General features: G+C 39.9%; 1 protein-coding gene and 1 gene segment (V, D, J or C); both read right to left on the reverse strand.

Annotated features, from left to right (window-relative positions):
• Positions 1-13,192, reverse strand: part of LOC310828875 (Ig mu chain C region secreted form-like) — a 1,309,992-nt gene that overhangs the window by 970,055 nt on the left and 326,745 nt on the right.
• Positions 6,693-12,623, reverse strand: LOC310830728 (vomeronasal type-2 receptor 26-like; the record flags this gene model as incomplete). The annotated part of the gene is made up of 5 exons (XM_083710556.1): positions 6,693-7,591; positions 8,543-8,669; positions 9,430-9,657; positions 11,254-12,117; positions 12,462-12,623. The coding sequence occupies 5 exons, from the start codon at positions 12,621-12,623 to the stop codon at positions 6,693-6,695; spliced, it is 2,280 nt and encodes a 759-aa protein (XP_083566682.1).

Consider the following 13,192-nt stretch of genomic DNA (forward strand, 5'->3'; position numbering starts at 1 on the left):
GAAGAAAATCTTTGAAATTTAGAAGATTTTGTGAATGAATTGTGAGGGATATGGCGCCATGAAAGAGTTGAAAATCCCAAGAACTAACAAGCCCCGTTGCAATGAAATCAGTATGCGCTGTCAAAATCCACACCTTTTTAATTGCTAAGTTTTCCTTATTGATTGGATCTCGCAAAAATATAATAGCTCTCAGCGCTATAATTGTCAGAGATTCTCCATAGACAACAAATGTAGTTACTTTATTATCTGTGAGCAATGCATACAAATTTAAGGCTACCTCATGCATTTCATCCAGCTTATCAAGATGGAGTTGACGTGGGATTCTTTGTGTAAAGGCTGAACAAATTCCATTTTGAGAAAGCAGTGGCTCCAGGGTCTTGATGAAATATTCTCCAGTGTTATCATTTGGAGCAAAGAGTCCAACCCAGATCCATCCAAAATGCTTAAGCAAGCTAATAACCCCCCAAAATTGATGGGCTTCATTGGGCACCATTCGATAAAAGGACGGGGACTGACTTGTGTCACCCTCTGGAGGAAATGAACCATACGCAAGCTATATATATAAAAATCACAGTTATGAAGTTATGTGAAAAGAATTCATAATGTGCAATGTGAAATTTCATTTAACAAATATTTGTTTAAACAATGTATATGTTAAATCCAATATGGTCAGTAGGAATACAAACATCCCTATGCACCCCTTCATACATCTTACCTGGGGAATTTTGTAGAGACTTAATATATCAGCCATATGTAAGGAGGTATCAGAGCCAAGTCCTCCAATGATGGATATGAGGGTTTTCTGGGTGTCACATTTGTAGTTGGAAATAAATGTACCCATTTTGAAGAGGAGGTCTAATGTAGTGCGGTAGGTCATCCTTGCATCATAGTAGCTATCATAGATGTGGAAACCCAGTGTGACATTGTGCAAAATGTTGGGATTCTCATTTATTTCTTTCACAGCAAATGCCAAGGCAAGGACATGTTGGTAGAATTTTGTCACCACACTGCAAATAAAATAAAGGAATTACAGAAATGAATAAACCACAATACTGGACACATTCCTCATCAAATTAATCGAAACCAAAAAGAAATTATTGGAAACCAAGCATTATGTGGAGCGATTGAAAGAGCTGGGTATGTAGATCCCAGAAAAGAGGAGACTCAGAAGAGATATGATAGCCGTCTTCCAATATCTCAAGGGCTGTCACATGGAAGATGGAGCAAGCTTGTTTTCTCCTGCTTTGGAGGGTAGGACTCAAGACAATTGCTTCAAGTTATAATTAATGATGTTCTGGGTAAACATCAGGAAGAACTTTCTACAAGAGCACTCTGACTGTAAGACTTGTTCACCAATGCAACTGTCTTACTCTCCCTCACTTTTTCTTTCTTCTGCCCCAACCTTACTCTGTATACAATGTCTCACATCAAATGTAACTGTTCTGTAGAAAGAACTCTACAGCCTGAAAAAAGAGACGATGCACATACTTTTGTAAATGAAGAAAATATTTAATAAAAATTATTTAAAGAAAACAGTAGGTGACTGAAATGAGGAGTCCCTCAAGGGTGGAAAAACAGAAATTTTTGTCAATTATTTAAATCATTCCTTGTGAGCTAGTAAGTTACTGTTTAAATTGAAATATGTATCTTTTTATATTCCACCATTCAGCCAAAAAAATGTTTCACATTATAGCTTATAGACATTAGTGATAAGACGGTCCCTCCCCTTATTATGCTTGTTTAAAATACATGAGGCAAAAGGAAATGTGATTTGGAGGAATGTTAGGGGCATGGAAGATTCTTACTATGAAACATCGAAGAGGTTCTGTGTTGGGCTTTCCTTGAAGAAAACTTCATAGAAAATATAACAGATATGTGAAGCTATTCCACCAACAATGAGATCACCTGGCTGGTACCACTCATGTGGAACAGGAATAGGAACATTCACAGTGCACCTGATAGTATTATTGGTATTAGAAACAGAAGGCATTGGAAAAAGCAACACCAATAGCATCAGCATCCTGGTAGTCGAGCTTCCTTCTGAACACACTCTGTTATATTTGTTCCTACTAGTTGCCTAAGAAATGGCTACATTTGATGATGCATGGCTCATTTTACCCACACATATAATAAAGAGTATGAACTGCATTCAGAGATTACAGCAACAGAAATTGATGCTGCTCCTGGCCCCTACTCCAGTTCTCAGTACATGGGGTTAGTTATAACCACTTTCAGGCTTGCTTGTTGTTTTCTAGCTGCTTCTGGGAAGCATCTGGAGGTTTGTTCTTGTGAAGAAATTGCCATGATTTGGGTAATTGCAGGGTAGGATTATGAATTACTTCTTCAGGGTTTTCATTCTGAGTGGCTCTTTTGCTATTTTTGCTCATAGTTCTGCTCCTTACAGGCATAAAAAGTGATTGAGTGACTTTTCCATGGCATAAAAAGTGACTGAATGACATATCAAGAAATTCAGAGTGAAGTCATTGGGTAAATAACAAGGCTAAATTTTGAGATAACGGTCACTTCCTAATGCCATTTCCCTTCAAGGGAATATTAATAAAGACCTCTCTATACAGTCTCTCTCTCTCTCTCTCTCTCTCTCTCTCTCTCTCTCTCTCTCTCTCTCTCTCTCTCCCTCCCTCCCTCTCTCTCTCTCTCTCTCTCTCTCTCTCTCTTCTCTCTCCCCTCTCTCTCTCTCTCTCTCTCTGTAGCTTGACTGTCTTGCATGAATGAAGAGAAGGTGTTTGGAGGAGTGGGGAATCTTTTTCAGCCTGAGGATTGAGTAATCTTCCAAAAGTCATATGATCGTGGTGGGTGGGACAAGATGTGAAAATGGACTGAGTACCTAATGCAAATTTTACTAATGCATAGTGTCTACTTTTTACTCACACACATACACTCCTCTCTATTCCCATTCAGGTCACCAGGAGGCATTGACAGAGTTCAAGGACGTATTCCAGGGAGGCAACAATTCAGAATATGAAGTGGAGTCACTGAGCAATACATTCTAGGAAGAGCTCTGAGGTTCAGAAAAAGACATTTTGAGGGCCACATGCAGCCGGTTGGCCAGAGGTTTCCTCTCCCCCACTGAATTAAAACTGCTTATCATAAACCAACCCACAGTAATGATTTCCTCAGCTCAGTATGCCAGTTTGTTCTGTTCTCTTTTCCCCTTAATATTGCTTTGTACAAATCCTTTGTCAGCCTGTCCTATATTATATTGTAATGAACCTCAATCCAATAAAAGAGAACACCACACCGAGTTTCCTGATTTGCTCACTTAAATTCCAGAAGCCTTCGTGGGATGCAAGTCTGGTTGTAGTTAGCTGCTTCAGACACTTGCACACCCTCCAATATTCCTCAGATGAAAATAATGACATTTTATTCTACATCAGCATCACTGCTTGACTCTTGGTCAAGTATAAACGTTATTAGAGGAAACACACAAAACTCCAGTATTTTAATATAGGTGAAGAATCTTCATTACAAACAGTCATTTAACCAAACAATCAATTGCTCTTCATTGCTATTGCTTCCACTTCCAACTGGATTTTTTAAACAACAGAATTCCTTACAAAACCTTTAGGGGACATCTATGCTACTACTGAATTCCAGAACATGAGCACAGTCAATCCACATTTCAGCTTTCCTGAGAAGTTTACTCTTTTCTTCACATCAAGCCTCCGTATGTCACAGATTTTGCTTTGTGGATCAGCAGTCCACCAAGTCCAGTGGTTGGTCAGCAGTCTGTGCATTGGAAACTCTTAAATAGATTGATTTTGCTGCTACAACTGCACAGAGACTTTTTCTTATCCCTGTGTGGTCTGCATAGCCTCTGGGTTGAAGCATTTCTTCTGACTTTCCTAAAGAGCTTCAAATCTCACTTGTGTTTTGTTTTTTTTATCATGCTGAAAATGCCTTCACAAAAAAACATTGCAGTGTGGGATAAGGAAGACATATTTGGCTAATTGAGAGAAAAACTTAAAGTGTGGTTTCCCAATTGTCCGCACTCAATCAATCAACATTTGTAACAAAATTAACTTACTAACCTGAGACCTGCACAACAGTGCTAGGAGGTGCTATCTGGTGAAACTAAGGTGAAACAACTGTCAGACCCAACGTATCCTACATATATTTTTTGTCTGTTTCAAGAGAATGGATTGCACCTCTGGGGTGAAGCCAAACTGCTGTGTCAGCAGCCTCGTTGATGTGGTCCAAACGAAAACAGAGCTGTTATTGGACTTTAGTAATTGAAAATTAATAAAAAATTATTTAACAAACAACAAAAACAAAGGAAAACAGAGCAATACATTTAACATCAGTTTGCCTGTGGAAGTTGCAGGAAGGAAGTGTAAAAGGTGTAACAATCTTAGGGGCTCCACTCCAGTTTCATATAGGCTTTACTCCTTAGCCTTTTCTTCTTCTGAAGATATCTCACAGGGAAGCAGAGGTTATGGATCAGCATTTTTCTTCTCCTAGATGGGCTAACTCCCCAGGTTAAAAAGCCATATCTGCCCCTCACTTTCCTCTACAGCATGTGTATAAACGGCCATCTTGACCATTGGACCCACCATTTGTCTTTTCCACTCAATCTGCTGGAGCCTGTCTTCACAAGCAGTTGAAGCCCCTAACTCACAGAGGGTTTGAGACCCATCAGCTACACTCACTTGATTTAGCCAGCCAGTTGAAGTCGTTCCCAGGATATGGTGGCTGCCGCATGGTGACAGCTGATAAGACCCACAGGTGAGAAATGAGTGCAGGGTGGAGACCAAAGGTTGACAAACAACCAAAGAAGGAGAATGATGTGTCCCCCAACAGAGGTACAACTCCTCTCCCAAAACAGAGATATCTGCCCTCTCAGCAGAGCAGACGTGACACCAACCATCAATCAAAACCAACAAGCAAGGCATGGTGGCATCCGCCTATTTCTAAAACTAAAGTAACAGTTCACCAACACACCCAAAAGGAAGACATGGAGATCAATTGAAGTGGGAGCAGAGGAACAGATTTTATTAGATTGACACCTTATGCTCCTAGAAAAAGGCTAATGGCAGCAGAGTTGTTGCAAGTGGAATCCCTGATCTTGTTCAAAGAATAAATGAATAAGCTCTCCACCAAAAGAAAGAGCCTCAAGTGTTTCAATGCAAACTGCCTTAAACTAGTTACAAAATAAGTAAGCGAGAGTCCACAATTTAAAGGACATGAGTAAAACGAGAAAACGGATTTGGAGGGATGTATATTCCAGAGAATATGTGGCTGTGGTTGTTGCTGTTTGCTGCTTTAAAGAATGCACAATACTAAGAATGTGACTGAGAAAGAGGAATGCCCAGGTTGGATCAAGTCGGTTATTTAAGGACTCATAGATTTATTGAGTCAAGTATTTCTTTGCCCCTCTCTTCACATAAACAAATCTGCCACACCAGTGGATAAATATCAACAATGTGATGCTACCTTGTCTGAAACTTGCAATCTAAAAGGCATGACACAAAAGGAAAGGAAACAGAGAGATGTACAGAGGAAAACAGTCTTACTGTGGAACCTCAAACAGATTCTGTGAAGGAGGCTCTTTGAAGAAAACTTCATAAAATACATAATAGAGCTGAGAAGCTATCCCACCGATGATGAGGCCACCTGGCTGGTACCACTCGTGTGGAACAGGAAAGGGATCATTCACAGGGCATGCCAAAGTATATTCTTTGCATGCAACAGGCGATTGCAGAAACAGAAATACCAAGAGCCACAACATCCTGTCTCTTAAAACGCAGAGCTTCCTGTGCCCATCAGTACCAGGTTCCTGCCTTGAACTGGCTACTGTGAATGATGCCTGGCTTTGCCAATGCAGTTCTACAAGAGAGCTCTGTGAGCTGTTTTTGAGAATCAGTTTCTTGGAAACAGGTGCCTTTAATAGATTGTCAACACTTTGATTTCAAGTCTGGCAATTAATATGGGGTGGGAGAGTCAGAAAGGCAACTGATGAAGTATTGCCTATATTTTGCCCCTATTCCCAGCTCTCGGTGGCACATGTTAATAATTTTCAGTCTTGCTTTTCGACTTTTTTAGTGCCTTCTTAAAAACCTATCTAGCCTTGATTATGTGAGGAAATTATAATGATTTGGATTATTGCAGGATGAGATAATAAGTTGCTCAGGGTGGTTCCCCCCCCCCCCAGCGGCACTTTTGGCAACAAGAGGCTGGTATTTGTGTGTTTCCCCAAGTCTCATCACAAGCTGCCTATTCTCCTTTGTGGCACTCAAATAGATGGCAATTGCCTTTCCATTTTCCAATGTGAGTCAATGCCAGAGTGGAGCCATTTTCTTCATGGCTGCAAAGCAGAAATCCCCAAACTATGATCACAGCCCAACTGAAGTTGCATCCACACAGTGAATATTCTTCTACACATTTTTTTTTAAGTGTAATCTAGAAAAGGACAGTTACAGGCCAATCCTACACATGAAAGTCTGGTTTAAATGTAAATTAAGCTGGGGAGAAGTACACCAGATTGAAAGACCATTCTGGAGCAGGGCTACTGCTGGCTGAGAAACCCAAACTTTGTATAAGGAAAAAATAGCTTGAAAATAGAGTTTGAATCCTTCCTGCAAAAAAGGGACACTCTGAGGACATTTTTAGTAACCACCTATATACTAAAACACTTAATATATAACAAATTAATACGACAAAAACAAAGGTATTTCTCAGTTCTTTCTCATTATTTGCTCCCTATGGTTCAGCTCAGGCTTCAGCCAAATGGTATAGCATTTAGGGGCAAAGATGCAGCCCAATAGTCCAGCACTGGAAGATAAGATGGAGAAGATCTCCACCAGCACCATGGATTTCCCTTTGGTGCTCAGGTAGGTTGGGACAAAGGACAGCCAAACACTGCAGAACAGCAACATGCTGAAGGTAATGAACTTGGCTTCATTAAAACTGTCTGGCAATTTGCGAGCTGCAAATGCCACAATGAAGCTGGCAATGGCTAGGAGTCCCATGTAGCCCAGAACACAGTAAAACATGGTCACTGAGCCTTCATTGCACTGCACAATGGTTTCCTCTGTTACTGAGTGCATGTCTAGAGCAGGAAATGGGGGAGAAATTATCAACCACACAGTACAAGTAATCACTTGAATGAGGGAGCAGGAAAGGACAATGGAGTTGGTCAGTCTTTTTCCTACCCACTTTCTCATACTGGAGCCTGGCTTAGTGGCCATGAAAGCTGCAACTACAGTGATGGTTTTTGCCAACACACAGGAAACAGCCACAGAGAAGATGATGCCAAAAGCGGGTTGACGAAGAAGGCAGGTCACTTTCCCAGGTTTTCCTAGGAACAGCAAAGATGAGAGGAAACAGAGCAGGAGGGTGATAAGGAGAATGTAGGTGAGATCCCTGTTGTTGGCTTTGACAATGGGTGTGTCTTTGTGTTGAATAAAAGTTCCTAGCACCAAAGCTGTGATCAGGGAAAAAGAAAGAGCAACTAAGGCTAAGCTGACACCTAAAGGTTCCTCATAAGAAAGAAAGCTTATAATTTTGGGGATGCATCCATTTTTCTTCTTATTTGGATACTGATCTTCTGGGCATCTGAAGCAGTCATCCATATCTGAAAAATAAAATAAAGTCAAACTCCAGTAGCAATTCATGTGTGCCTTTTGTCTACTGTATAACATTTCTGCTGAATCTTACATAGGTTTTTTAAAAGTATTTTAAGGAGCCATGCTGTGCACCCAGCAGGGTGGTGGCCTTTGTCCAATGTTACCCAGATGGCAGAGTGAGTGGGACCTTGGTTTTTTGCGTTGACAGTTAACTGAGACAAAAATGTATTCTACTCCCACATTTATCCAGGCTAGAATACAATTTGCCTTTCATTTGGTGCCGTAGCCATTTTTAGGCATTCTAAAGCCTTTGTGGGCAGAAAAGCCATTAGGCAGAACCACATCAATAGGGATGTACCATAAAGGCTTTATAAAATGATAGGACCAAGGAATGTCCAATCTTGCCTATCTCTCTCTCTCTTTGATACGCACCCACACGCATGCAGTTACCTACTGGGAATCTGGAAGCTTATCTTACCAAACACAGAGGTCCAACCTTGTTCAACTCTGAAGGGTGCAGAGTGCACCCGCAACATCAAGTAGAATGGCACTCAAACAACAAGTGCTGCTTGGAATAATGACCCTATATTCACCTTTGTGCCATGCCATTCCCTCTTACCTGAAGCATAATGACTAGATTTCTGGCGTAATTTCACCCAGGATGGATGTCTAGGTTGTCCCAGCCACCACATAATTCTCAAATATTGTACTATGTGTCAGTTTCTCTTAAATTATGTCTAGAATGAAATCATTGGGGGGTGGGGGCTTAATTTCAGAGCCACATGCATGGGATTTCACCAGCCTTCTACATTTTTGAAGTTTTTGATGTGAAGTTACTGGAAAGTAGCAACGAAATATTAACACTACTCTGGGCAGGATATTGTGGTTACATGCACATCGTATTATTTAAATTGTTTTCAACAGATATTTGCTGATCTTGTACAATGAAACCTCTCTACCATTCTGGTTTGAAATCTTCCCTTCTGGACATGGAACACAATCATAGCAGCAAAATTTCTGCCCTTCCTTCCTTTTCTTCTGATTACCAGGGCGGCAGTAGTCAGTGCACACAGAGATAGGCATCACCTGTCAATAAACAGGAAATAATTTCAGATGGGAGAAACATTTGAAACGAATGTTCAGCCCCTGAACTTCAGATAAGAAAGTGGACCTCTCTCCACATAAATATCTGCATTGGATGGCTGCTTTGTATAATGAACAGGTATTGGCTTATTTTTGTTAGGAAACCAGAAAAAAGAGGCAATACATTTGGCATGGATTAAACTAGGGCCCCTATCACTCTCCTAAACCTGTCAGGATTTGGTAAACCCTTTTTGATTCACACTGCCTTTGAGTCATAAAACTCCATGAAAGTGAAACAAGTCAACCTGAAAAGACATCCTTGTCTTCCTCACAGGCTTAAGAGGCCCATTGTAGAAGCCTCTTAAATCAGAATTCAGCTGAGAAGCATAACACAATATCTTCTTACCTTTAATATACACAGCTGTCAAGTGATGAGAAAGGCAATTCTTAAAATTATGTGGCTCCCACCAGTAATGTGGGAAAGTGTGCCAACCCTACCCCTGACCCCTTTTCTATTGAAACAGAGACCACCCTTTCTTCTCTCATGAATCAATTTTATCTGGATCATCCTGAGCACTATCGTACACAGTAAATATTATTTCAAAATTTATTTCAACTGGGAACATAGATTTGTTTGGCATGTTCATAATTTCATCTACCGCTATACAAAAGATTTCAATGAAAATAGTAATGGTTATTTTGGATAATCTAAATGACCCATATGGAGAATGTGGGGCCTAGAAGAAAACCCTACTCTCCAGACCTGATTAAAACCATTGTGCCACATGATCTTGTCCTCGTGAATGATGAATTCTTTTCCATCTTCTGCATCAGAATCAACCCATCCAACCTTCACTCGAAGAAAGGACCTGTTTGGGAATGTGACAGTATTCATGATGTCAAATCCACCTCCCATTTCTCTTTGATCAGTAAAGGATACAATTTCTCCAGCTGAGTTGTTAAATGAAATGTCATGAAGAACAGGGTGGAGCTAATAAAAAGAGAAAAGAGAGTTGAATAGAAAATGATATAATGTAGATTTTGAGCATAATGCCATGATTTACAGAAAGCCTTCTTTATTAATCTTATTTAGGTGTAGTAAAATAGCTTCAGTTAACAAAGAACATGTGTGAAAAATCTGTGATTTTGACACAACAGGTGGAGACTTTATTATGTGTCATATGAATACATAATATTATTTCTATCAACATGCACACTATTTAAAATGCACACATTAATCTTTTTTCAGTGAATGAGATTTGCAATAACATTTCAACAGCACTTCTGGATCAAAATGTAATAGAGTAATAATAAATAAATTGTATTTCAACAGGCTGAAAGGAGCATAGTGTAAGACATTATAACTGAACTTGTTATTCCAAAACATAAACAAAAAATACAATTTTCCCATAAATGTGTTAGGCTGGTCTATATATATTCTTTTATAAGTTACTGTAATCATAGCTACTATGCACCAAATTTTCTCAATCAATTCAGATATAATAGGAGAAATGCTACTTTCCCCCATTTTTAGCAATATTACTCTCCACAAAATAATAAAATTGCATACCATTACTTTATCATTTTCTGGAATAACATTTTTCAGATAATGAAGCAGAAATGTTTTAGGTTCCAAGGCTATGTAAAATCTTCTGTTGTACTACTACTACTACTACTACTACTACTAATAATAATAATAATAATATTTTATTTATACCCCGCCCATCTGGCTGAGTTTCCCCAGCCACTCTGGGCGGCTCCCAATCAAGTGTTAAAAACAGTACAGCATTAAATATTAAAAACTTCCCTGAACAGGGGTGCCTTCAGATGTCTTTTAAAGATAGGGTAGCTGCTTATTTCCTTCACATCTGAAGGGAGGGTGTTCCACAGGGCGGGCGCCACTACCAAGAAGGCCCTCTGTCTGGTTCCCTGTAACCTCACTTCTCGCAATGAGGGAGCCACCAGAAGGCCCTCGGCACTGGATCTCAGTGTCCGGGCTGAACAATGGGGGTGGAGATGCTCCTTCAGGTATACAGGTGTATATATATAATGCAGATATAATAACTTTTTTCTCTTCAGAAGTTAAAAATGCATTGAATAAGGTATGCAATGCCATTTAACAGCACTTCCGGATGAAAATTATGATTAAGTCTGCTTCAGTGCCAATTTTCTAGAAAAAGAGGTGCTGGAACTCACCACGAACGCCTCCCTCTTTCTCTTAGAATGGGAATGGCACCCATCTGAGAGGTGCTGAAACTCACCTGACATGTTCCTGAACCCACCTGAGACTAGCCGGAACTGAGCTCTGGTGAGAACCCCCAAAAAGCCGTGGTCTGCTTTACTTAAACTATCAGTCAGAGAGCGGGCAGCTCGGTTCAGGGGCAGCTCATGGGCTGGTTAAACGACCCCCGTGGGCCACTTGTGGCCCATGGACCTTCGGTTGCATGGACCTTCAGTTGCTGATGCCTGCCATCATCTGTCAGGCGGCATTGCTGCTTGGTCACAGTCCCACATCAGTGATCCGATCTTGTACTAATTTATTCATGAAAACAATATATTTTGTTTCTCTTTATTTTGAAAACATTACCTGCCAAGGTTTCAGATCTTGAAGTTTTAATCGTTTGCTTCTACTCATTGTTCTCTGCTTGGATCTAGTTGAGTAAATGTTCTGCAAGGCATGAGCCACAGTATAGACACCATTGTAAATGCTGTAGCTGTGACCAGTCATGGACATTTCAAATAGAGACCTTGGAAGGTTCTGCAACCTCTCTTCCCCAGTACACATGTCACTGACCTCCATTGGCGCATCAAGATTTGGAAATACACAGTCAAATGCTTGCTTCCAGAATTTCTTGAAAAAACCATCTCTTTCGGTCCAAGGAGGCTTTATGCTCTGAAGAAATTCTTGGAATGCTATAAGATTTTGTGAGTGGATTGTGAAGGAAATGGCACCTTGGAAGAGCAGAACATTCCAAAACTTAAGAAAACCCATGGATACAAAATCAGTCTGGGCTGTAAAGATCCATACCTTTATAAATGATGTGTTTTTCTTATTTGTAGGATCTGACAGAAATATAATAGTTCTCAGTGCTGTAATTGCTAGAGATTCTCCATAAACAATAAAGGTAATGACTTTATTATCTCTGATTCGTACATACATATTTAAAGCTATATCATGCATTTCATCCACATTATCAACGTGGAGTTGTTTTGGGATTCTTTGTGTGAAGGCTGAGCAAATGCCATTTTCAGAAAGCAATGGCTCCAGAATCTGCAAGAAATGTTCTCCACTGTTATCATTCAGAGCAAGGAGTCCAATCCACGTCCATCCAAAATGCTTAAGCAAGTGGATAATCCCCACAAATTGTTGGGCTTCATTGGGCACCATGTGGTAAAAGGAAGGAACCTGGCTTGTATCACTCTTCACTTCAGGAAATGAACCATATGCAAACTGAAAGAAAATGTGAATATAAACATTCATCCTGTAGCATTTGGCTTTTTCTTCAACAAATTCTAAGCTTTTTTTCTAATTGCACATTTTGATTTGAGCTGTGACTAGATCAGTCTCACATCCCTAGAAATAAAACAGAAAAAGAAATGTACAAGGAATATTGGATAAAGATGTAGCCTTTTATATAACTAAATTTTAAATTATTGATCCTGACAAAAACAGATCCATTAATTTTGTTGAGTAAAATCACTGAATAGAATACTTCCCAATACATCTGCTCTGTGTAGAACAAACCCATAGAAGGATGAAGAAATAATTCCCATTGGCCCCTTTATACCTCTTACCTGTGGAATCTTATAGAGACCTAATGTGTCTGCCATATGGAAGGTGGTATCATGGCCAAGTCCCCCGATGGTGGATATGAGGGTTTTCTGGGTGTCACATTTGTAGTTGGGGACAAATGTCCTCATTTTGAAGATTAGATCTAGAGTCGTGCGGTAGGTCATCCTTGCATCATAATAGCTGTCATAGATGTGGAAGCCAAGAGTGATATTGGGCAAGATGTTGGGATTCTCATTGACTTCTTTCACAGCAAATGCCAATGCAAGAACGTGCTGATAGAATTTTGTCACCACACTGCAAATAAAGTAAATTAGTTACACACACACACACACACACACACACACACACACACATATATACACACACAGTAATACTGGACACATTCTGTTTCAAATTGAAATTATTTTATTTGCGATTAATACATCAAATAATACATCTACTTCTGCTTCATTGACTATGCAAAAGCCTTTGACTGTGTCGACCACAGCAAACTATTGCAAGTTCTTATAGAAATGGGAGTGCCACGCTCTCCAAAGAAAATCCATGATTGATCAGGGCATTACTACTTTGTTTGGCACTCTCTCACACCTGCTGTTCTTCTATTGCTTAACATTTCCATCTCAGTTGATCGAGAAAACAACAACCCCTAATCTGTATCTCCTTAAGTACGTGAGAACTTCATTTAACTGAAGAAATATGTTCTGTACGGAGAAAGTGGCAATGTTAAACCTTA

The sequence above is a fragment of the Podarcis gaigeae genome, assembly GCF_964106915.1.
Source record: "Podarcis gaigeae genome assembly, chromosome: 13".
Lineage (NCBI taxonomy): Eukaryota > Metazoa > Chordata > Lepidosauria > Squamata > Lacertidae > Podarcis > Podarcis gaigeae.